The sequence below is a fragment of the Diabrotica virgifera genome, chromosome 3, assembly GCF_917563875.1.
Source record: "Diabrotica virgifera virgifera chromosome 3, PGI_DIABVI_V3a".
In the NCBI taxonomy this organism is placed as follows: domain Eukaryota; kingdom Metazoa; phylum Arthropoda; class Insecta; order Coleoptera; family Chrysomelidae; genus Diabrotica; species Diabrotica virgifera.
The window spans coordinates 102726156-102753013 of NC_065445.1; the positions used below are offsets into that span (position 1 = coordinate 102726156).

Here is a 26858-nt window from a genome sequence, read left to right on the forward strand (position 1 = left end):
CTTATTGGTTGCTTAGAAAATTGCAAAATAAATCATAAATTTTGAGTTTTTATAAATATTCGTAACTTATGTAAAAATTTACTTAAAACGTTCTTATTACACGAATTGCTGAGACTTTTGTGGTGCTTAAATTATATTTTAAATTTCAAAGCAATCGGTCAAATAGTTTAAAAGTTATTTAATTTGTTTATCCCAAATTAATTTTTTTTGCAACACTATAAGTCAGAAAATGGTGAAGTTACACTAATACTTTGGATAGTTTATGAAAGAAGAATATTTATACTATTAATTTAATGAAAACGAATATTAGTGTCACCTTAATAAAAGCCTTAAGAAATTTGTATGAAGGGTCAACATCACAAATAAAAACTGGAAACAGATTATCGCAAAGCTTCCTGGTTAATAAAGGTCTACGTCAGGGGTGCTGTGTATCACCGACCTTATTTAAAATATATGTTGCAAAAGCATTGAAAGAGTGGAAACGAAAATGCAGAGGCATGGGCGTAGACCTTGGAGAGATTTGCTTATATACATTGCAGTTTGCTGATGACCAGGTTGTTATAGCAAACGATAAAGATGATTTAGAGTACATGGCAAGGAAATTACAAGAAGAATATAGAAAGTGGGGACTAGAAATTAATACAGAAAAAACAAAATACCTGCCAATAGGTACCGAACTATCGAACATCACATTAGAAAATAATGAAATCATCATGCCCTGCGACCATTACACATATCTAGGAATCGTTTTTGACACAACGGGAAAAGATGATGAAGAAATAAAGAGAAGAATAACACAATCCAGAAAAACAATAGGTTGTCTAAACAGCGTACTGTGGAATCATGAAATAGGAAAAAGAAGAAAACACAATATCTACGAATCTCTTATTAAAAGCAGTCTATTGTACGGAGCAGAAACTTGGCGGATAACCGAAAACAACAGAAGAAAACTGGAGGCAGTAGAAATGGACGCTTTTAGAAGATCAGTAGGAGTGTCACGCAGAGAGAGAATACGTAATGATGAGATAAGACAGCGAATGGGGGTTGACGGCTCTCTAACAACAGACATAGAAAGAAAACAGCTGATATGGTACGGACACGTCCAGAGGATGGATAACTCAAGACTCCCTAAAATAATTATGCAATAGGTACCACCAAACCGCAGAAAGAGAGGAAGACCCAAGAAATCTTGGAGAGAGGGAGTAACGAAGGCGATGAGCGCAAGAGATCTTAGAGAGGGCCAATGGGATGATAGAGTGTCATGGAAATTAGGCATCGGACAACGTCGCAAGACGTTTTAAAACCGATTTATGTATATATTTAATGAAAAAAAAAATGACAAAAAATAATTCTAAATACTGCAAAATTATTTTGCAAAAACATGTGAATTAAAAACGGGGGGGGGGGCTAACTTCGTCCCTAACTGTCCTAGGACAATTATTTTTCTTTCTAAATGTGTATAAAAATTCAGTCTTTCCAAATCTGAAAAAATAATTTTTCTACGGGTAACGGTTAAAAATTTATTCTAATTGCTTATAAGTAAACAAAAAATCGACGTGTTTTTGCAAAATAATTTTACACTGTTTAAAATTAGTTTGTCATTTTTTTTTTAATTAAGTCAATAGTATAAATTTTCTTCTTCCATAAACTGTCCGAAGTGTTACTGTAACCTCATAATTTTCTGACTTATAGTGTTGCAAAAAAAATGAATTTGGGATAAACAAATTAAATAACTTTTAAACTAGTTGACCGATTACTTTAAAATTTAAAATATAATTTAAGCATCACAAGTCTCAGCAATTCGTGTATTAAGAAGGTTCTAAGTAAATTTTTACATAAGTTATAAATATTTATAAAAACTCAAAATTTATGATTTATTTTGCAATTTTCTAAGCAACCAATAAGAATAGAGATATTCAGCGAACGCCATATTGAAATTTTTTAGACGATTTATGAGTTTCTTACTCTCAAATTTGTTTAAAATGCTTAACTTTTTGGTAATAGACGAAAAAAGCGAAAATTTACCGTTTTTTGATCTTCATTTGTTTATAACTATGTATATCATCAAAATCGGCTGCAGGAAACATAAAGGTTATTAATATAGATGTACAAACTACTCAAAAAATTTGGTTTCGGCCTGGAAGGGGATGTGTCAAAAGAAAAATCTTATTTCTCTGGACTAATGGGAGGCCACGGCCCCCCTACCCATATGTATGGGCGCCTATGAAGGCTCGATAATGAATCGAGCCTTCATTTAGTTGCACGTAATCGGATGAAAATAATTGATTATTAATGGTCTGAAACAAAATCACAAAACAAATAAAGCACAAGACTTTAAGTTACAATTTTCTTTAATTTTCTCTTATTTCTCATACTTTCTTTAAGTGTTAAGTTTAATTTCTTAATTCTAAAATACATGCGAGACCGAAAGAACAGGTGTTTGGTTCTATAATCACATTCAATCTTTTCAGACAAATCAATCAGTCTGTAAATAATTTTTCCCTGACTTTAACTGAAGTCCAGACCCATTGAAATTATTAAAAATATAGTATACAGTTGATGCATTTTTACCACCAATTCTTCTGGAGGTTTTTTTAATCTCCCTTTGGAGACTTGATCAATCCACGTGTAAGTGGAAATATCCGTACTTTCAGGCAAATCTAATTTCTTGCAAATATACTCACTGGCATATTCCAATACATCATATTGTAATTGGTTTAATTCTTCGACGTCTGAATCCACTTCTTCTTTTTCTGCTTTGTCAGATAAATCTGAGAAGTATGTTTTGCATAAAAAACGTCACCTAAATTATCGATCGGACCATCCCTGACCTCATCAGCTTCTGTGTTATCAGCTTCGGATAAAGTCACTTCATTCCTTCCCAAAATATAGTTTTTAACGCGGTATCGAAATTCCACCGCATCGGGATGGTCATGTAAGCCACCAGCCCTCCTCATGTCGCCAAAAAATTCTCAAGTACCTACATTTTGGTTTAGATTGTACGTATAGAATATATTTTATATCGACTTTGGATTTTATATCCCCAAATAAACCTTTTTTAATGCGTTGTTGGTTTGAATTACTCCTAAAAGTAACAACGGAATTAAATTTAGTCAAAAGAGAGATAACATTTATATTGATTATTAGCTCCAAAAATAGTTTTAATTAGAATAAGTTAAAAGCAAAACAACTTACCTTTCTGAAATGGCAATAATGATCGTTTTCCTTTAACTTTTAAAGCTTTCATAGCTTCTGCCATCTCGTCAATAATTTTGTTTTAACTTTTTTTTTGGCCAATGCCTAGCCGGAGTCACTGTAAGACGATATTTATTTTTTATCTAATAACGTCCAGTCGGAACTATTGATAACTGATATGAATTTATGTCAGAATTTTGTTTTGCGATAGGACAAAATTTGATGAATAATAATTATTACTTTGGTTTTCAATATAAAAACCATATACAATACTTACCACAGCAATTTTGAATTGTGAACTACTCACTTAGAATATGAAAAATATTGAGTAGGTATATACCGACATATCGACGCTGTCAAGCCAAAACGGCATAAACGACATTAACTTGATTTTTCAGGAAACACAAAAAACTGATTATTTTTATTTTTACCAATTCTGCTTATCTGCAAACTGACTCAAAAAAATTGGTGATTTTTTTTTCAAATTTTAATATTTTGTAAACAATAATGTAGCTGAAAATACTATGTGAAATAAATTAAAAACTAGAAAATGGCGCTTATGTCCAATCAAGATATAACATTGGTGAATATGCCAAACTTTTTTTTCAAATTCAAATTCAAAATATCTTTTATTAAAAAAAATTGTAAACAACACACTTACAGCAAATTGTCACAATTGAATAATAAGTGTCTAATATACATACAAAATTACAATTACAAATACTATGAGTTAAAAGTTAAAATGTGTGATTTAAAAACTCATACACAGAATATGGTTCTAAATCCAATAAAATGCTTTTTATTTCAGTTCTAAATATATTAAAATTCTGTTGCAATTTAATTCTAACAGGCAATTTGTTAAAAAATTTTATACACGAATATGTAGGTCCTCTCTCTGTTGCGACTAGCCTATGTATAGGAAAATTGAGCCCTACATACCTAGTGGGTATGCTGTGTTTTGGCTCAGAATGTGTAAACCTATCCCTATTCTTGAACAGGAACAGTAAACACTCATATATATAAAGCCCTGCCACAGTTAATAATCTTAACTCCTTAAATTTTCCCCTACAGGTCCTTCGAGCTTTTATCTTGAGCATTGTTCTTATTGCTCTCTTCTGAGCAATGAATACTCTATCAACATCAGTTCCTCCTCCCCAGAAAATAATACCATATCTGAGCACTGAGTAGATGTTTGCAAAATAAACTGTCTTAAGGTGTTGTAAATTCAAATACTTAGACATTACTCGTAATGAATATCATGCCATGTTGATTCTCTTGCGAACAACACACAGATGCTCTGACCAATTTAGATGTTGATCTATGTAAATACCCAAGAATTTTGTATTTGTTGATAATTCAACAGTTTGATCATCCAACTCAATCTCCTCTGGAATTATCTCATTATTTTGCTTTGTGTGAAAACAAACACAGTTAGTCTTCTCAGTATTTAAAACCAATTTATTTTTTAAGAACCAATTCTGAGCTGTTTTTAAGTGATCTGAAGAAATACTCAGAAGATCCTCAAACGTTGATGCTAATGTTAATAAGTTTGCATCATCTGCAAAATTTACAAGGTGAGACTCACTGCTCAGTATTTCGCTACCAAGATTGTTAATGTAGAAAACAAAAAGAAGTGGTCCCATGACACTGCCCTGAGCAATACCAAGTTGTAAATTCCCTTCTTCTGAAGAAAACTGTTGTCCTTCTCGAGTTATAATAACTTTTTGTCGTCTGTCAGTGAGGTAATCTCTTATCCAGTCCCGAGCAGGGCCACGAATTCCATATCTTTCTAGTTTGTTGATCAAAATATGATGATCTATGCTGTCAAACGCTTTTGATAAGTCCAGGAACATTCCCAAGGAAATCTCCCCGTTCTCCCATCCATTCAAAATCTTATCCACGAATTCGTATGTAGCTGTTTCAACAGACCTTCCCTTGAGATATCCATGTTGTGATTCAGCAATTAGGTGGTCATCATTGAAAAAGGCTATAAGTCTTGTGCACATTGCTATTTCGAAAATTTTTGAAAATGTCGGTAGTAAACTGATGGGTCTATAATTTTCCAATTTGGTTTTATCTCCCTTTTTATGTAAAGGTTTCACTAGAGCTAACTTTAGTTGGTTAGGGAAAATACCATACTTAAAAGAGTTATTAATAATGTGGCACAATGGTTCTGCAATCTCTTCTGCACAATGTTTCAACAGATTCGCCGAGATCCCATCATAACCTGCACTTTTTTTATTTTTTAGCTTTGAGATGATATTAAGAATTTCAGAAATAGTTACTGGTATAAGAAAAAAAGATTTGGTGTTATATGGAATACTGCATGAAAAAGTGGCTTGAGGTTGAGTTTTTATTAAATTAGGACCTGCATGAAGTACAAATTTGTTAAAGTTATTACAAATATCCTCAGGCTTACCACTAATATTCGAAGTTTGATCGACATATTCTGTAACTGTACCATTAATTTCCCTAACAATCTGCCAAACGCATTTTGATTTGCTTTCACTGTTATTTATACGCTCTTCATAATGAGCACTTCTTGCATCGCTCAGGAGACGATTGTATTCCTGCTTCTTTGTTTTGTAAGCCTCACTATAGACCCTGTCAGACCTACTAAGCACTAGAAGGATGTCTAGCTCATTCTTACATGCAGCAACCTGCTGATTAGGTTTTAGTATTTTTTTTGCCGTACATTTTTGCTGAACTGAGACTATAGGAAAGCAATAATCAAAGGTAGACCCAACAATACTGACAAAAGCATCCCATTGCTCATTTACCAGTGATTCAGGGGTAAAAAACACTGAGTCCCATTTTTGACTAAAAAGCATAGACTTGAAGTTATTTTTATTTGTAATTGAAAAAATTCTTTTTTTAACTTTTTTGAGTTTTCCACTTATTTGCAAAGTAAAGGACACCTTCTGGGCAGTATGGTCAGACATATGAGTGCCTACCACCTCTGCATCAAAAACGTTTATATTAGTGTAAATATTGTCAATACAACTTTGAGAAGTCCTACTTACCCGTGTATATTCTAAAATAGAAGGAGCAAAATTAAAAGACTGCAACAATTCACTGAAATCTTTAGCATTACTGTCCTTAACATTCATTATATCTAAATTAAAATCTCCAGCAATAAAACATGTGCATTGCTCATTCAGTAGTATATTTAGAACTGACTCAAGTTTTACTAAAAAGTCATGAACAGGTTTTGTGCTTGTTCTGTATATACATATGATTATGACCTTTTTTTTATAAAATGAGAGTTCTACGGCAGAACACTCAAAACATTCTTCATCGCCAAATATGGTTATGTCACTTCTATGTACATACTCTATACCATTCCTTAAAAAAATTGCTGTGCCTCCATATCCATTTTGCCTGCAAAATGCTGATGCCAGTGAATATCCCACCAAATTATATGCGGACAATTGATCGATGGTTTTCCAATGTTCGCTCACACACATAGCAAGAACATTTTTTTCATCGTTTAGAAATTCTTGAAGAGCATCATGACTTGTTCCTATAGATTGAAGGTTTTGGTGCACTATACACACCTGGTCAGAAGCAATTTTTTCAAGTTGATTATTTAACCTATCTATTGAGGTGCTAGATTCTTCAGGTTTAAAAATTCACTAACATAAAGACCGACTGGCCAAAAATCAGGAGTTAGGACTGTGGGCACGCTCTCTTGTGTTACTCCAATTTTAAAAGAGCTAATGAACTTTTTCTTTGTGCGTAACTTTTCTATGACACTATTTTGAACCCCATTTTCTAGCATGTATGATTGCACATCCTTTGCTGTTGAATCGTCAGTGAGACCTGACAAGAAAATCCAACTATAACTAGACACACTGGGGGCAATTTTAAGATTGGAAGTTCCATTTCTTTTGCCTTGAATGGGTGCTGGTCGTTTATTTTTTAAGAAACCCCTTTTTCTTTGAGTTTCCCAACCATCCATATGTTGATTTTTACTTGACGATGATGGAGCATTTTGATTCGTTGTATTATTAATTTGAGTTTGTTTTACAAGATTTTCATGTGAAGACTTAACAGTTAGTCTTGAATCATCAGGTTTTATTGTCTCGTCGTTATTAATGTTTAACACATCATTCATTATTAGCTGAGTTTGTGTCTTCATAATTTCTAAACTAACAACTTGTTCATTTATTTTTGACTGACCTTGTATGACATTCTCATTAATTTTCGTAGAGTTTCCTTGAAGTTGTCCATGTTTGTCTGCTGAAGCCTCTTGTTGTTTTGTTAAAATCAAGGTAGATTGCTGTGGTACAACAAGACTATTGTTTTTATTACCCTTGGGCTGTTTTTTGTCCATCTGTTTATCTTTTTGTAACTGATTCATTTTTTCTTCTAGAGATACTATTTTCTCATTCAAAAGTTTTATTAAGACTTCCTTGTCTACTATTATAGTGTTTTTATCTTGTATTGTTGCTCTTAATAATTTATTTTCTTCTTTTAAAGAATATTCTTCTATTGAAGTTGAGGTTAGGTTGACATCACCTTTTTCAGCATGAAAATTTTCAGTAATATTTTCACTGCAGCACGTTTTTGCTCTCTCTGCGCAACTGGAGTGATAAACTGAATTACATTTAGCACAACACACACCAGATTTTACATTTTTGCTACAACCTTTACAAAGTTTCTTTAGGATATCTAAACCGCGAACTTTATCGGCGGCGGCCATCTTGTTCCTCTCCGTTTGCGTCGATCGCATTGTTGTAAGGTTAGCCAAAATGGCGCTTAAGAGGGATATATGCCATTAATGAAAAAAAAACGAAAATTAAAAATTGTCGTTTATGCCAACAAAAAAAAATAATGAAATTACGAAGATTTTTGATAGGTTTTATTTTTTATTAATCAAAAATACATTCTAAGTTAAAAACAAAGCCCTAAATTCTTTAAACATGTTTTTGGTGCTAGGATGAAATACTTAAAAGTAAATAATACTCAAATAGAAGAACTATACAAAAATTGGTATAAAAATAAAACTCAAAAAACACTTTCAAAGAACAACAACTTAAAACTAAGAAAACACAAAAATCAGAGGTACATAAAAATAGTTATTTTTTAGTTTCTAAAACAAATAAGAAAATAATTATTCACAAAAATAACGTAAGATTTACTTCTTTTATATAGTTCAAAATAAAAGTTAGTAAAAAAAACAGAAAAATAACAGAAAAATATTTAACGACTTTTAACTTTTAAACATTTTAAAAAAAAATTCACTCCGTTTCATCTTCTACATCTGTTTCATCCAGTTGATCTGGAACTATGTTGTTCATTTTAAGAGATAAATATTCTGCATGATACTCTGGTTTGATAATTCTGTTGCTAAGTTGAAACATGATGCGAGATCGTGACTAAATATTTCTTCTTCTGCTGCAACGTCTGGTGGTTCCTCAAAGATGATAATGTCATTGCTAAAAGCTTCTGCAATGTTGGCATTATAAATGTCATAAACCTCTAAGAGGAATATAGGGGAATTATTGCCAGTCTGTATATCATTTTGTGCTACTTCGGTATATGGCTTATTTTCATTTAGTAAGACCATTATTTTTAACTTCTGCTATTCATCTGCAACAAAAATATGGCATAAACGCCAAAAATCGATCGCCATTTTTAGCTATATAAAATTGATTTGAACTATATGCTGTAGTACAAAAAGAATTGTTCATCACACTAGTACAAAGTTACAATAAAAAATTTTAAAATAAACTTTTTATTTGCGCAATTTTTAAAAAAGAAACCTGCATAAGAATACCATTGAGGAATGGTGCTTGTGTCAACCACGATGTAAATATTTGGTTTTGGCATAAACGCTTCATAGTTTTTAAAGAAATTCAGGGTGTTTACGCTTCAAAAATCAATACAAATTGAAAATATTGCAGAGGTAAGTAATATCATGTTACTTATCCATAAAAATTGTAAAAATACATACCTTTACTATTATTACTGGACCGAACTGTACACAATGATAATCTTACGGGCACTGGCGGTTGTGTCAATCGGTGTTCACGTCGACCTTCACGTGCGTGACTAGACTGGCGTTTATAAAAACTTTAAACCAATATTACACCTATTTCACTTTGTTTTCGGCTATGTCGCGGTGACTGTCTGGTGCGGAAATTAAAATCTTATTTTTTCGTGCATCTACCTCAAAACTGGTCATTTTGGCGTTTATGCCGTTTTGGCTTGGCAGCGTCGATATACAGTCGACTCTCGTTAATTCGAAACTCTAGGGACCCTTAAAATATTACGAATTATTGAGTGTTTGAAATATCAAATGGTTCGAAATTTGTGAGAGAAAATAAATAAAACTTCGAATTATTAAGTGTTGATTATTTATTAACTGTTACATATTCTATAACGATGACATAAGTTTAGAGGTATTACATTCGTGTACATACATACATGTATGTATTCCTAATGTAAATTAATCAATCTTTGGAAAGAACTGATTGCTCAGACTGCTCAATAATTTTTTTAAGAGAAAAAGGGCTTGAAATGCTTTTTCATCACTTTCGTTTTGTAGACAGAAGGTTTGTAAGGTATCAAATGAGGAGCTTGCTTCCTTAACTGACACTTCTGCCAAAGGTTCTGATGTATCGTACTCATCTTCATCGTTACTTTTTTCATTCGTATCTGTCGCAGATAAAATTTCGCCATCGGTTAGTGAACCTGAGACAGCAACATCTTCATCCACTTGAACAAAGTCAGAAAAACTCACACCGCTGATGTCAACTAATGGTTCTATTGCTGGTTCTTCATCATCCAACTTTGAATTGTCGAGTGTTGGACGCCGATGACTTCGAATTAACGCGTCTTTTTGTTATACATTGTGTCAATTTAAAAACTTACAATGGCTATATCTCACGAACAAAAGCTGATATCAAAAAAGGGTTGAAACCGTTTTTAGGATACTAAGGGGGAACTAAAATGACATGAAAGAGAACTCACCCCCATCAACTCCCTAGGCCCCACCCATCACAACCAAAAAAGTTTAAATTGCAAACCCCTACTTGTGATACATCATTGAAAAGGGTATAAAAAATGCTATCCAATGGTTTAAATAATAATTATACAGGGTGAAGCAATAATTGTGAAACTTTGGCTTAAATGAAAAATTTACTAAGGTTTTGTTGAATTACAAATTGATTAAAAATGTCAATTAAGTAAATATTTAATGTGAATTCCGTTGTTTGGTAAACAATAATACAGTCTATTTTCAAATTCGGCACGAAATTTGGCAAATGTTCTAGTGTTAGGGCGACATGCTTAAGTAATTATTTCACGCAATTCCCCAAGTGATGCAAGTTTAGTTTTATAAACAACTGATTTAAGGTAACCCCATAGAAAAAAGTAATATACTATCCTACTTTAAAAAGAACTATCCAATGGTATAAATAATAATTATACAGGGTGTTAATATCAGCTGGCTTACTATGACTTTTGTATTTGTAATGCTATCTCCCGGACTATTATTTTAAATGGTAAATGTCCGCTCGAACTTTTTTTTGTTGAATTAAAACTTAATTTGCTATTTTTGCCTTAAATCAGTTGTTTATAAAACTTAACTTGCGTCACTTGGGAAATTGCGAGAAATAATTACTCAAGCATGTCGCCCTATTACTAGAAAAACTTTTGCCAAATTTCGTGCAGAATTTGAAAATAGACTGTATTATTGTTTACAAAACAACGGAACCCACTTTGCACATTTACTTAATTGACATTTTTATCAAATTTGCAGTTCAGCAAAACCTCATTAAATTTTTCATTTAAGCCAAAGTTTCACAATTATTGCTTCACCCTGTATAATTATTGTTTATACCATTGGATAGCATTTTTTATAGCCTTTTCAATGATGTATCACAAGTAGGGGTTTGCAATTTAAACTTTTTTGGTTGTGGTGGGTGGGGCCTAGGGGGTTGATAGGGGTGAGTTCTCTTTCATGTCATTTTAGTTCCCCCTTACTATCCTAGAAACGGTTTCAAGTATTTTTCGTTTTCAGCTTTTGTTCGTGAGATATAGCCATTGTAAGTTTTAAAATTGACACACTGTATAGCAATGATATTTTTCGTTCGAATTACCAAGTGTATAAAAATGTATTGATTTGGTTCGAAATATAAAGAGATTTTGTAGGGAACTCGTGATAACTTTGAATTATAGAGAGATTCGAATTATCGCAGGTTTGAATTAACGCGAGTCGACTGTATAGCGTAAATTGTAATTAAGAACATTGAATATAATTTATAGAGTATATCAAATCACCAATACATACATATATATCTTTATCCTTCTTTAAATTTCAATAATTTCTGTAAAATTCAATAATTTGTAGACCTAATGAAATTTCGAAACTAATTTGTACATTATTTATTTATTTATTAACGGCATCCATTTACAAAACTTTTAAGATAGCTATACTTTATAAACAATAAATTTTAAACTATCAAACATCTCAGAATAATAAACTACAACAAACTTATTGTAAGATATCCTTCAGTTGTTTTTTAAATAAACTAATTTTGGAGACAATACATTAAGAGGTATATAATAATTCTTTCACACTAACAAGCCTACTAATCAACTTAATCTCACAAAAATCCAGGGGCGGCTAGTGATAGTAGAAGGTGGTGAGGCACACTATATCTGAGGAATTTTATTATGATGGTTAGCTTCTCTTTAATGGCCGGAAGGTCGATTTTGTGAGGTCATAACGCTAGGACGAAGCTAAAACAAATAATCCCGGACCAAAAATCCCCACAAATTATCCCTGGACAAAAAATCCTCAGACAAATAATCTCCGGACAAAAAATCCCTGGACAAATAATCTCCAGTCAAAAAATCCCCACAAAAAATCCCGGGCAAATAATCTCCACAAATTATTTAGACTAAATATCCCCACAAAAAATTCTGGACAGAAAATCCTTAAGAAATATTTGCTGCCGATTAGTTCTCTAAAAGTTTTTCCGTGAATGCGATTGACTCAAATGCTTTCAGCCTCAGCGTATAGAGTTATTTTGAATTCCAATTCCATATCAAAAACTTCAAATTTTACGTAACAAAAGGGTGTGAGTTTTTTCAAAAATCGTGGAAGATATGGGGAATGGGATTTTTTTGTGGGAATCATGTTCCAATATTATTTGCTTAAATCTTTTGCTCACTCTGATTTGGATAACTACGTTCAAAACATTGCCATTGCCCAAAAAAAATTGTGGAGATTATTTGTCCGGGGATTTTTTGTCCGGGATTATTTGTCCGGGGATTATTTGCCGAACCTGCGCTAGGGTGTCTACAGAACGGCGCCGTATTTATTTTAATGCTTGCAAACGATATTAAATAACAATTTTATTCGCAAAAGAATAGCAACGAAAGCTCTAAGCATCCAACAGGTTCACACTCGTAGGAGCTGTTTTTTAGCTAAAAATATTGTAATTACTATAATACCACATGTCAAACCAATATGAATCAGATGTTTCGTCCTTCCTTGGTCTCATCAGCGTTGTACAGCCATATTAAGCAAACTTTACATTACATATTACATGACAACAAACGGACAACTGATTCTGTTACTATTAATCAGTTGCCAAAATGAAATTATTGTACGCAAACAATATACCCATAAACACGTGATAATTTCATTTTAGAACCAATCTTATATTGTAAATGTATTGAATATAGGGAAATACAAACAAGCAAGTAAGCCAATTACTGTTACATTTAAGATTGATTTTTATGTTAAGTAAACTAAGGGTTAAACTTCGTTTTTTTGGTATTTTATTTTATTTTATTTTTGTAAAAAGCGTGCTTATAAGAAAATAAATCATTATAAAAGAAAGCATGATTTCTAAATTTTTTATTTATTTATTTAATAGGCATTGATAAATGCCACACAGCCAGTATGACATTGATAAAATCTTTTAAACATAATCTAAACTTCTAAACTAATATAAAACTATGTACAGTAGGAAAAATGAAAGAATACCCATGAACGAACATATAAAACACGCGGTATTTTCCTGTCACCGTGTCACACAAAAAATTGGCCACCGCACGTACATGTAATAATTATTGTTACATGTACTTGCACTGGACAACTTTCTTTGTGACACGGTGACAGGAAAATACAGCGTGTTTTATATGTTCGTTCATGGGTATTCTTTCATTTTTCCGACTGTATATCTAAAACTACTTTACAAAACTACAATACAAGCGTCCATAACAAATAAGGGAAGCAAGGTCAAGTAGGTACCTACCTAACTTCATAACTAAAAAAACACATGTTTGAAGCATGCCTCAAGGATGGATGAATTTCGTTACCAGAATTGGTGGCACATTTTTCAAATTTTGCCGCTTTTACTGTCCCATTTTAAGAAATGGTAGTATGCTAGACAAGGAGGTTTGAAGCAAGCCTCATCTGTAATGATTTGAGAAAGTTGGAATGAGATGCAGGATGCATATAATACTGGCACGTGGAAGACGGATACAAAGATAAAGAGTCAGGGCCGTACCGATTTTAATTTTTTTTTATAAAAATAAAGTTATTTAGGAAATTTCAAAAAAATAAATTATATTTAAAAAACTGATTATGAAATAACAAAATAACGTAAATAGTCGATTGATATACTGGTGAGGCACTGCCTCACCTGCCTCATAGGACAAGCCGCTACCATTAGGGTACTCACGCTCGCATCGTGACCCGTCATGTCAATGGAAACACTCACGGACTGGTAATTATAAACACTATCCCCATTTCACAAGATGATGGTATGCGAAAACTATAAAGGTATTGCCCTCTTTAACATGCCATGCAGAGTACAATCGAATGTACTCTACAGCAGAATGCTCCCCTACGCAGAACAAATACTAGAGGACTAATAAATTAACAACTGAAAAAAATTTCACGATGAAACAGATTCTATAGAAAACCTTAAAATTTGACGTCGACACCCTCTGTATATTCAGCAGCAAACACCAACAAACCTAGGTATATAATAATAAAGTGTGGACACAAGAAATCTAGGTATATGAAGGTGTGGACACCTTCATATATCTAGGTTTCTTACTGACTAAGAACAACAACTTCAGCGAATAAATCAAACGAATAATAGTCTTTGCCAATAAATGTTACCTACTATGGTCTGGGAAGACAAATCGCGTCAAATCTTTCCAAGAAATACTAAACTGATCGTGTGTTGGACACTATTAATACCAGTTTTAACATTCGTAGCTAAAACGTAGTCATACCATAGAATGACCAAGAGTTGCTTAAGCGTTTCTAGCAGGGCCGGATTTACATGTTGAACCCGACTAGGCATTAATATTTCTGGCGCCCCAAGCCCTGACCCCCCAACCCCATCACAACCAACCATCTTTTGGCTTTCGCTGCTGATTATTTTAAAACTTATACCCTAGTCTTCTTTTGCATTATTTACAATATTTTATGGTTATAAAAGAGAAGTATTCTAAGGATTGAAAATAATAAATAAATAATTACCGTAATTAATGTTTGCTAAGGTTTTAATAATAATAGTTAATAGTAATCATATAACTTAAAATAATACACAGTGCTTACAGTTTTTTCAAAAAACACCATATACTTTTAAATGCTCTGCAAGAAAGGGATCAAACTCGGATAAAAATTGTATTAAACCTAAAAACTTGCCTTGATCAAACAGTCCTAAATGTTCATGGCTACCACGAAAAGCTAATCCTTTTGTGGATAGAAATTTTACAGCGGCAACAACACACTTAAGAACATTCCTCCAGAATTCAGTTTCCTTATTTAACTGATCAGCAAGACTTAAACTATCATGCCCTTTTATTTGACCTCTCAATTTTAGTGTTCTCTGGTGTGACTTATGACAAGGAGAATTTTCGTGGTTTCCACTCTTTGTGAAGCATTTTTCCAATTATTAAAACCGGTTGTAAATGCATTTGAGTTAGCAGGGCAACGGAACAATAATATGCATAGTACACAAAACACAGACTCTTTTCTCTGAGAAAATGACATCCAATTTCTATTTATTATTTCTCCATTTATGTTTACGAGAAAATTACTTATCAGTTAAATACCTGTCTTTTTTATCTGATGGATAGTGCCGCTTTAATGATGTGTAAGTGGATTGTCGGTTTTGTGATGCACAGTGTTGAGCCACATAATCACGTAACTCTTCAGATATACTCCAGTTTGCAGGGCCACATTCAAATTTAAATGCCGCCAAAGAATAGTCATTGTTATCAGAACCGACATTATCAGCAACATCATAATTATCAGCTACGTTGCTTGTTATTTTGACGAAATAACATTCTTAGCAAAAATATAGCCTGTAAAAAAGTTAAAAAAAAAAATGGTGTATATATCACGTCTCTATACCTAGTAGAAGCAGAGTTATAGCTAATGAAAAATAGGTCCATATTCGTCAAATTCCAAATGGAATACTTGATTACGTGAAATAACCAAAAATGAAGCACATTTCGGGGAAAACTCATTACAAATTATTTAAAGTGTTAAAAAAAAAACTTCATTTTTGTTTTATAAAAAAAATTTCTAGCATCAAAAGTAAACAACATACGCTCAAAATAAAGTTAGTCCCTTTTTTTTGGTAAAAAAATCTGGAAAATCACCACCTAATTAGTATCTCAAATGAACTTAATCGTTACGACTTCACAAGTTTCGTGACTCGTGTATGTATTGTTTATATGATCTGTAAGTTTCATCGGTTCAAAGTCCTTATTTTTGAAAGGGCTGTAGTTAAAAGGGGTTGAACGAGTCACTGATCGCGAATGTATGCAAATTTAGAAACACCAAATCTTAATCAATTTTTGTCTAACAGAAAACATACATGATATTCAGAAAAGCAATGCTGACTTTTTTTGTTTTTCGAGATTTTTGGTATCTGTAACAATTTTTAAGTTATTTTGAAAAAAGCATATTTTTCAAAATTAAAATTTTTAAAAATTTTACTTTAAAACCAAATTTTTTCAAAAATAAGCACTTTGAATCGCTGAAACTCACAAATCATATAAACACAATATAAATAAAATAATTTGTGGAGCGGTAACGATTAATTTCATTTGAGTTGCTAATTAGGGGGTGGTCTTCCCCATTTTCTTTTGCCAAACTTTATTTTGAGCGTAACTTGCTTAAATTTAATGCTAGAAACTTTTTATAAAAACAGAAATAAAGCTTTTTTTAAAAACTTTAAAAAAGTTATCATGGGTTTTCCCCAAAAGGTGCTTATTTTTTTGGATATTTCACGTCGAAATATTCTATTTGAAATTTGGTAAATATGGATCTATTTTTCATTGGCTATAACTCTGGTTCTACGAGGTCCAGAGACCTAGCGCGTACACAGTTTTTTTTACTTTTTTACAGGCTATATTTTTGCTATGAAACGATTTTTTCGACAAAATACTTACTTTTTGAGTTACTTGCGAAAAACCGTCTAAAAATGTGGGTATCTTGTTGAAAAATGAACATATTCACCCGCAAATAACTAGAAAAGTGTTGACTTGGCAAAAAGCTCTTGAGAACAAAAGTTACTTAAAATTAGTCAGGTTACCCATTTCCGGACTTATTTTGGACATATATTTTTTCGTCCCCAAGAGGGGGTGAAAGTCACCCCCAGGTCAAAAGCACACATCGGCACAATATCACTTTTTTTCTTTGATATGTAAGCTATGCGTATGCTAAATTTCATGTCAATCCAAGCGGTTCTTTAAAATTTAGAGCAAAAACCGCGAAAGAATGTACTATAATAACAAAAAAAAATATGTTAACGTAGAGCAGTAGAGCATCATGTTGCTGGAAGTAATCCATTGGCATCTACTTTAAGCCAAACTATTCTATAGTCCGTTCGCTAAACTCAGACTCAACTGGCTAGTGATTTAAGCTAGTAATTTTGCCAATTTGATAAAATTGCCAAAAAGATTATTACTAAATAGTTAATAATTACTAAATATTTAGTAATTTTGCAAATTTTGTCAAAATTGGCAAAAAACAAAAAAGTTACGTACTAAAATCTTTAGCCATTTGCGTCTGAGTTTAGCGAACCGACATTATAAATCTTTGCTATGTAGTTGGAACATTTAACCCAACCAGTGTTTGGCATTGTGGCTATTTTGCAAGGACAGGGAGTTCACTGATGATGGACTACCAACTACACCAGGGAAGTGTTTTACTTCATGTTAAGTTATTTAAAGTAATATGAGTTTTGAACTTACTACTTTTGTCAAACACCATATCAAAAGAAAAGAAAACACAGCTATATAATAGCATCTTTAAAAGTGTGGTACTGTGTGGATGTGAAACCTGACAACTGAATAAGCGAACAGAACAGAAGTTGCTCGCACTGGAAATGGACTTCTGGCGAAGATCGGCCTGCATCTCCAGAGTCACACATATAACGGATGAACGAGTTCGAGATATTATGAGTAGGAAAACAAACATAATACTAGAAGAAGTCCAACAACAACAACTTTGTTGGTATGGCCGTGTAAAAAGATTGGAGGAACATCGACTCCCAAAGCTGATAATGGAATGGCAACCCCCGGAAAAAAGGAAAAGGGGCAGACCGAAAACTACCTGGATAAGTGGAATCCAAAAAGCAATGTCTGAGAGAGATCTACGACCAAGAGATTGGACAGATCGACGCGGCTGGAAAATGGGAACCGGAAGGCGCAGGACGCTATAAACCGGTGTTATAATATATTATACTCGATATCATCAAATAGGGTCTTAAATTCACTACAGCGTCCAGCGCCTACTCTTGTAGGCGTATTAACGAGTTTTTGTAACTTAGACCACTCGCTAGATTATTAGGTATTCTCCTTTTCATGACCATTTTTCAGTGCGTCACAAATTATAGAAAAAAAGGTAAGTCCGTGATAATACACATTTATGACATTTATTCTAACATGACATTTTAGTTAAATCTGACAGTTGTCACATTTTATTTTCAATTTGGAATAAAAACAAATCAATTGTGTCTATTGCATTTATAAAATGGTATTTTTTTTATTTGTATAGTCTTATAAATTGTACAGATTATATTGATAATATTATTATTTTATTTAATAAATAATTCTTTTTTGATTATGGTGCCATCTATCGACAACTAGAATAACTAGAATAAATGTTATAAATGTCTGTAATCAGCGACGTGCGTTTTTTTCTGTCACATACAATTTAATGCGTTAGAGAGAAATCGAAAAACTGTTACGCACTAAAAAATAGTCGTGAAAAGGACTATATACAGGGTGTTAGTATATAAGTATGAAACATTTTAAGGGCTAATTTTACATGAAAAATTAACACCAGTTTGCTCTATAAACATATGTCCGCAAATGCTTAGTTTCGGAGATATGGGGTGTTGAAATTTTTATTTCAAACTGCCAATTTATTTATTGCTCTAAGACCAGTTGAGCTATGAAAATGAAATTTGGTGAGTTTTAGGAGGTAGTTATTACAAATTTTTTGACATACAATTTAAAATTTTGTATTCATCATTGGCGCGCATGGCAATGGTCTGAATTGTTTTAAAGAAAAAAAATAGTACGCCACTGAGATATTTTGAATTAAAAATTATTTTTAAATTCCATGTCTAATTTATGATAAAAAACCTTTCTTGCCTTTTTTTCATATGATGCACCGTTTTTATGCAGAAAAATAAAACATCTTGGCGCGTATTTGTCATTTCTTAGTACATCATCAAGAACTATCCAATATAATGATACTAAAGTAGAACAATAACAGAAAATATTACTAATAAGATTTCAACTAAGTGCAAAGCTGCAAGAAATGTTTAAAATAATCTCCTTTACAGATAACAGAAGAATTTTATATTCATCATTGGCGCGCGTACGGGTAATGGTCTGAATTTTTTGAAGAAAAAAATAGTACGCCACTGAGATATGTTAAACTAAAAATCATTTTTGAATTCCTAGATCAATTTACGACAAAAAATCTTTCTTGCCTTTTTTTCATACGAGGCGCCGTTTTATAGAAAAAAATAAAACATCTTAAAGCTTACCAAGTATTTGGTCCATAATTTGTATCCATAATATGCATAGAAACTTAGTTCAAATACTTTGTAAACGTTAAGATGTTTAATTTTTTTGCATGAAAACGGCGCCGCATATGAAAAAAGGCAAGAAAGATTTTTTGTCGTAAATTGAAGGAGGAATTCAAAAATGATTTTTAGTTTGACATATCTCAGTGGCGTACTATTTTTTTCTTCAAAAAATTCAGACCATTACCCGTACGCGCGCCAATGATGAATATAAAATTCTTCTATTACCTGTAAAAGAGATCATTTTAAACATTTCTTGCAGCTTTGCACCTAGTTGAAATTGTATTAGTAATATTTTCTATTATTGTTCTAGTTTAGTATTATTATATTGGATAGTTCTTGATCATGTATTAAGAAATGAAAAATATGCGCCAAGATGTTTTATTTTTCTGCATAAAAACGGTGCATCATATGAAAAAAGGCAAGAAAGGTTTTTTATCATAAATTAGACGTGGAATTTAAAAATAATTTCTAATTCGAAATATCTCAGTGGCGTACTATTTTTTTCTTTAAAATAATTAAGACCATTGCCCGTAGAAGCGCAAATGATGAATACAAAATTCTTGATTGCACGTCATAAAATTCGTAATAACTACCTCCTAAAACTCACCAAATTTCATTTTCATAGCTCAACTGGTCTTAGAGCAATAAATAAATTGGCAGTTTGAAATAAAAATTACAACACCCCGTATCTCCGAAACTAAGCATTTGCGGACATATGTTTATAGAGCAAGCTGGCATTAATTTTTCATGTAGTATTAGCCCTTAAAATATTTCATACTTATTTACTAACACCCTGTATATATTACAATGAGTAAAAGAACACAAATTACAGTAATAATTTATTTTTGCCTTATATATTAATTAATTATTATAATAATTTAAATAATATTCTTTGTACCATAGATTAATTCTAGATTAAATAATGCAGTCAAATTTCAGTCTGCTAATTTTTACCTGTTGCCATTAATATAAATAATGAAAATTATTTTAAAAAACTAAGGTACGGTACTTTATCCAAAGTTTTGACAAAATAAATTCCATGTTGGAACCTTGGAAATGTCCATGCGGTACCTCCATAGAAAATTGGTATGCTGAAGTTATTTGGACGTACATAAATTAAAACGCCATCACTCACAAACGTGCCTTTTTTAACCAGTACATTGGTATTTAGTGACTCCGCGTAAACATATGGACACCTGAAGTGACTACAGTCGCCTAAAAATCAGATTAAATAAAAGAAATTACAAATATTTAATTATTAGAGACTTCAAAAGACTTAAGTATACTAGGGCGGTCCGATAAGTACTTAGCATCCAAAATAAAAATGAAAATGTTGGAAAAGTGACGATTTCTTTCTTAACGTTGTCTCGATAGACTTGACCCAGCGATGATCCAACTTCTTTAACCCGTTTAAAAAATACGTTTTCTCTACGTCTGCAAAGTAGTCTTCTATGACCTCCCCATTCGACTTATATTTCTGCCCAGTGAGTGAGTCGTTCAAGCTTGAAAACAAAATGAAGTCGCACTGAGCCAAATCTGGAGAATACGGTGGATGAAGCAACAGTTCGTAGTCCTATTTGGCCATGGCGACGGTGGGGTTGTGAGCGTGTGCGTTGTCATGGTGGAAGAGCACTTTTTTCTTCGCTAAATAGGGTAGTTTCTTCTGCAATTCGACGTCGAATCGGTCCAATAATTAGGTATAGTAGAGTTCTGTGATCGTTTTGCGCTTCTCCAAGATCACACCTAGTAAATCCCAGAAAATGGTGGCCATCACCTTTCCGTCCGGCAGATAGGACAGTCTTCACCTTCTTCGGAGCACCTACGCTGGTTGCCGTTCACTCTTTTGACTGTTTGAAATTGACATTTGAAATTGACCCTAGCCTTTTGAGATGCCTAGTTTATCAGCTGTCTCGCGCACCTTCAGTCGATGGTATGGCAATACGAGATCGTGGATTTTTGTCACGTTATCTTCCATGTTTGCTATTTTCGGGGCACCTAGGCGTAAGCGTGATTCATAAAATCCGATGTTAGACCACGTTGAAACTCGTTAAACCGATTTTTGACGGATAGCCGTCTACAAGAAGGCACTACACGATAGTAGACTAAGTACTCATTGGACCACCCATGTACAACTAGGCTATGGAAATAAACAACGATAAGCATTCTCAGATGTCCAAGTCTAGGCAATATCATATGACAGTGTGCTCTAGTAATGAGTAGGGATGGCAACGATGTATCGATAAATTAAATATAGATAAATTTTAAAATTTTATCGATATATTTATATCGATATTCAACTTTCGATATATCGGAAAATATATCGATATTTGAGATACAATGTATCGCCCACACATGATTAATACACCTACCATATTGACAAGATATAAAATTATAATAAAATCTTATAATATAAATTAAATTCTTACTTTTTTGAGACGCTTAGTATACTATAGGTACTAACTACTAGGTACTAGAAATAGTATTCTCGTACACTAACACTAAAGAAATATCATACTCAAGATTTTCGACCAGTATTATTCAATTTGAATCTCGTATACCCTTAAATTGTTTTCCAAGTTTCAGGTAGTACCATATTATATTTTTTAACTTTTAACAATGTTTTTCAAGGGGGCACGCTATGCAAACCCTAATATGTAAAACGATTTCAAATTTAACATTAATTTGTCACGTTCACGCAGTACGTTCTATAAAGTTTTATAATAATTGTATTGTATTTACTAAAACCCTAAAGGATTCTACATATTATCATGCACTCATCGTTTCCAGCACGTAGCATTTAGTTTCCGAAAAATATTGATTTTAATGGTTTTAAATATGAACAGTTCATACTGTCCGGAACGTAAAATATAGAACTATCAGACACCTCTTTGTAAAATCAGGTTTTTCGGAGACTACGCTACGTGCCGGAAACGATGAGTGCATGATAATATGTAGAATCCTTAAAACTCAAGATGTTAATATTATTGGTGTTGGAATCCAACATTTTGTTTTTACCATCTACCATCGAGAATTCGTCCAAATAGGTACCTATTATTGAATTTGTGTGTATCTAGTTAATAATAATAAAACGAGAAACAATAATGGCTCCACCCAAAGCAATGTTTGGTTGCATTTTAAAAAAATTAATAAAGAACAATCTCGCTGCAATTTTTGCTCCAAAGTTTTAAAAACATCAGGAAATACCTCTAATTTATACGCCCATTTAAAACAAAAACATGGTGGAGCTTTTAATCAAGCAAACCAAAGAAAAGACAGCGAGAATACGAACATACATGAAGACAAACAATCGAAAAGCAATGCAGTGACTGATGAAGATAAAACTAAGAATGTACAGGTATGTAACTTCACACCTACCTTGCAATATGTTTACAGATTGAGTAATAGTTACATGTCTTAATTCATAAAGTGAGCAATAGTCATTACACGCGAGTAGAATACTACACTTTATCTACGACCTTCTCTTTATTAGTAGAAAAATTATTCTCCTCTTTTGTATGTATTAAAAATTTTAAAGGAATTTTATACGTAAGTGCATCTTTACTTTTAAATTTTGAAAAAACCTCATCCTTTTATTTATTATTTTTTATAATTTACTTTTTTAGTAGTTTATTTTTTATTTTAGTAAATCTTTTATTTTATTTAATTATATAAGAATATATCGATATATTGCATATATCGATATATTTTCTCTGATATATATCGTATATCGATATCTTCATTCGATGTATCATATGATACGATATATCGATGTGTAATTTTTTTTGCCATCCCTAGTAATGAGACGTGATTTCGTGATTTAATCTCGGTGGTTTGAAAATCACCGTTAAGTACTGTTCCATGCTAACTTCAATAACAGTGATCAGCCACCTGATATATCAGTTATCAATGCCGTCACCGTTTCATAAAAGGTGTTTTATAAGAAATATTATGATATTCAGCGTGAACACGACGATCACGGATATAAGTATAGTATAGTATAGTATAGTAGTACCTAAGTTATAGTAATGGTGATTTAACAAGGGTGAATTTTAGGAACGGTGAAGTAGGAATTTTCGTAGGTAAGTATATTATACTGTGCTAGATTATATATTGCAACAAATAAAACAACACAAAACTAAAGTACCTAACAGTTTATTTCTCCTTATACAGAGTGAGTTTTATATATGTATAGGGAAACACTCAGTTATCTCGGAAACCGCTTGAACGATTTTTATAGACTTTGGTGGGTAAGAGTCTTCTAGTGCGGTTGATATTATAGTCATAATAACATTGTTGTCAGATCTTCTGTTTTTCTTCTGGAAATCTAATGAACTTTCTTATTTCAAATGGAACATCCTGTAAATTTTTTGCGTTTTGAAGTCCTTAAAAGAAAGACTGATTATTTTTCATATAATATTCCCTATATCTAAATGCCGTAATTTCGGAGTTATTGCTACATTTATTTTTTAAAATTTTTATAAACAAATTATAAAAATCATAGGTCTGGATCCCGCGTATGAAAAAAAAGTTGATTAATAGCAAGCTGAAAATTTGTTAATAGCTTAAGGGTGTCTAGTCGAATAAACTTTGATATCTGTGAACACTGGAACAGGGGCAGTTTTAATTGTGGAACAGGTTAAAAATTTGGAACGGTCACAGCACGAAAACGGCACATTTATTTTGTCCGACAGAACAGACTTAAACTCTTCGAACAGAGATTAAACTCTCACGCAAAAATCAGACTGCTATTTATCACCAAATGGGCGTTTTAATGAGTGGAACATGAAGAATATGTCAAATGACAGGAATTATGACAGGTAATAAATAGCAGTCTGATTTTTTCATGAGAGTTAAATCTCTGTTCGGAGAGTTTAAGTCTGTTCTGTCGGACAAAATAAATGTGCCGTTTTCGTGCTGTGACCGTTCCAAATTTTTAACCTGTTCCACAATTAAAACTGCCCCTGTTTCAGTGTTCCCATATATCAAAGTTTATTCGACTAGACACCCTTAAGCTATTAACAAATTTTCAGCTTGCTATTAATCAACTTTTTTTTCATACGCGGGATCCAGACCTATCATTTTTTTTTTCGACCCGGGCAGACATTATTTTAGGTTTTTTGGATCATTGGGATCAAAAAAGGTTTCTTTTCTAATTTTTCTCTAAAGTTAATCTTTTTCGAGTTATAATCAATTTAAAACTGAAAAAAAAAACGAAAAATGACGATATTCAAGGTTTAAAAACGCAAGTAAAAAATATAATTTTTGAAATTGCGAAGTGGTGGATTTTTGAAGGAATGGACCAGGGAAGACTACCAAAGCAGGTGAGGAATCAAAAATATATGGTAAAAGAAGGAAAGGGAGGCCAAGGAAAAGATGGATCGATCAGATTATAGAAATTGGACAGGAAAAAGGAAAAACACATCAACAAATGAAAGAGCTAGCAAAGAACCGCAAGAAATGGAAGATATGGATAGAGGATGAATAAAACTTCCGGCGCCCCTGAGGGGCATAAGGAGTTTCGAGAAAGAAGAAGAGAAGAAATTACGAAGTATCTATATTCAAGTTCAATCCTTTTTCTATCAGCTCACTATAAGAATTTTTGGCATGTTTTATTCTAAAACATTGTTTTTAATTGTTAATGAAGCGCTTATGAGAGGACTGGGCTGCATCAACAACTAAAAAACAATGTTTTATAATTCTTATCGGAATCTGATAAAATAAAGTTTGAACTTGAATTTAGGTAGGTACTTACTTCGAGATTTCAAAAATAATATTTTTTACTTGTGGTTTTGAGCCTTGAAAATCGCTATTTTTCGATTATTTTTCATTTTTAAATTGTTTATAACTTGGAAAAGATTAACTTACCAGAAAAATTACAAAAACCTTTTTTGATCCCAATGATCTAAAGAACCTAAATTAATGTCTGCTCTGGTCGAAAAAAAAAAATGATTTTTATAATTTGTTTCTAAAATTTTTTAAAAATAAATGTAGTAATAACTCCGAAATTGCGGCATTTAGGTGTAGGGAATATTACATGAAAAATAATCAGTATTTCTTTCAAAACACAAAAAATATATAACTATTTGAAATACGAAAGTTCATTGGATTACCAGAAAAACGGAAGATCTGACAACAATGGTATGACGACTATAATATCGGCCGCATTAGAAGACCTTTACCCACCAAAATCTATAAAAATCGCCCAAGCCGCTTCCGAGATAATTGAGGGTTTCCATACATAAAACTCACTCTGTATGTATACAGTGGAACCTCGATAAGTCGGCCTCCGACAACCCTGAAGTCCGGCCAACCCGGACCGATTTTAATCAGACAAAACAAACATTTTTTCACCTTGACTGAGTTTTTTACCAAGAAATAAATAATACTGTATACAACTCTAAGTAATTTAGATGTACTCTGCATAAATATGTATTTCATATTTTTGCAATTATAATCGAGTTTATCTGTAAGTACATATAACGTATTTTATTAATTTTTACCATTCTCTCCGGCTAACCCGGATTTTGGATAACCCGGATTTTCGATAACCCGGATCGGCCGCGGTCCCCATTAATCCGACTTATCGAGGTTCCACTGTATTAATAATTAATATAATTATTATATTGACTTAATTTAAATTATATTCTTTTTGACACTGATTCATTCTAGATTAAATGCAGTAAACTTTCACTCTGCTACTTTTTTCCCTCATCGATCGTATATTAGAAAAAAATAATACATATAAAATATAATAAAAATTATTAAAAATAACGAAGGTATGGTGTTTTATTCCAAGTTTTGACAAAATAAATTCCGTGTTGAAACCTTGGAAATGTCCATGCAGAACCTCCATAGAAAACTGGTATGCTGAAGATATTTGGACGTACATAAATTAAAACGCCATCACTTAAGAATATGCCTTTTTTGACTAGTATATTGGTGTTTAGTGACTCTGCGTAAACATATGGACACCTCAAATGACTACAGTCACCTAAAAGATATATCACTGTGCGATAAAGTCTTACAATTAATATAGAAATATATTTTAGGCTATTTCTGAATAAAATGTTGTTTAACCCAGACAAAGAGGGAATGGTCAATGAATAAATATAACCATTACTTGACAGTTGCTGCGTCTGCGTGTGCTTTTGAAATAATATTAGCGGTATAAAATATGAACACAGAATTAGGTGTAGATTATTATTAGTAAAGAGTATGTCGAAATAGTTTAAGCATATCAGTTTAAGGATTTCCACAGTTTTCACCGCATTCCTTCACACAACCTTTCTGTCCAGTTCTTTCTGTTTTGCCAGTCCTCTTCCTGTAGTGCGGCCGATATGTGAAACAATTGCACATTTAATGATACAATCATATAATTTGGACCACATATACTACACAATATATAAAGGTTCAAATTAAGATATAAGGCCATCTCAGATTTTGCCTTTTACAAAAATGGCGGGCATTCAAAATGGCCCCTATACATATGTGTTTAATAGTACCATAACTTTTGAACGAAAAGTCCTATTTCAACCAAATTTGGTATATAGGTTTTCTTTTTGATTT

At 32.4% G+C, this 26858-nt stretch overlaps 2 protein-coding genes across 3 annotated transcripts in view; one reads left to right on the forward strand and one right to left on the reverse strand.

Moving 5' to 3' along the window:
- LOC126881251 (uncharacterized) overlaps window positions 1-26858 on the forward strand; it is a 102135-nt gene that overhangs the window by 62025 nt on the left and 13252 nt on the right. The gene's annotated exons all lie outside the window — the stretch shown is intronic.
- The window catches only part of LOC126881250 (lipase member I-like), a 59103-nt gene continuing 52363 nt past the window's right edge, over window positions 20119-26858 (reverse strand). Inside the window, exon 4 of one of the 2 annotated variants that reach the window (XM_050645402.1) lies at window positions 20119-20507. In XM_050645402.1, the coding sequence (XP_050501359.1) occupies window positions 20275-20507 (233 nt within the window). In that variant the 3' untranslated portion in view covers window positions 20119-20274. Of the gene's footprint in view, window positions 20508-23428; window positions 26284-26858 lie in introns of those variants that run through there. The other variant, XM_050645403.1, reaches the window with a different exon arrangement.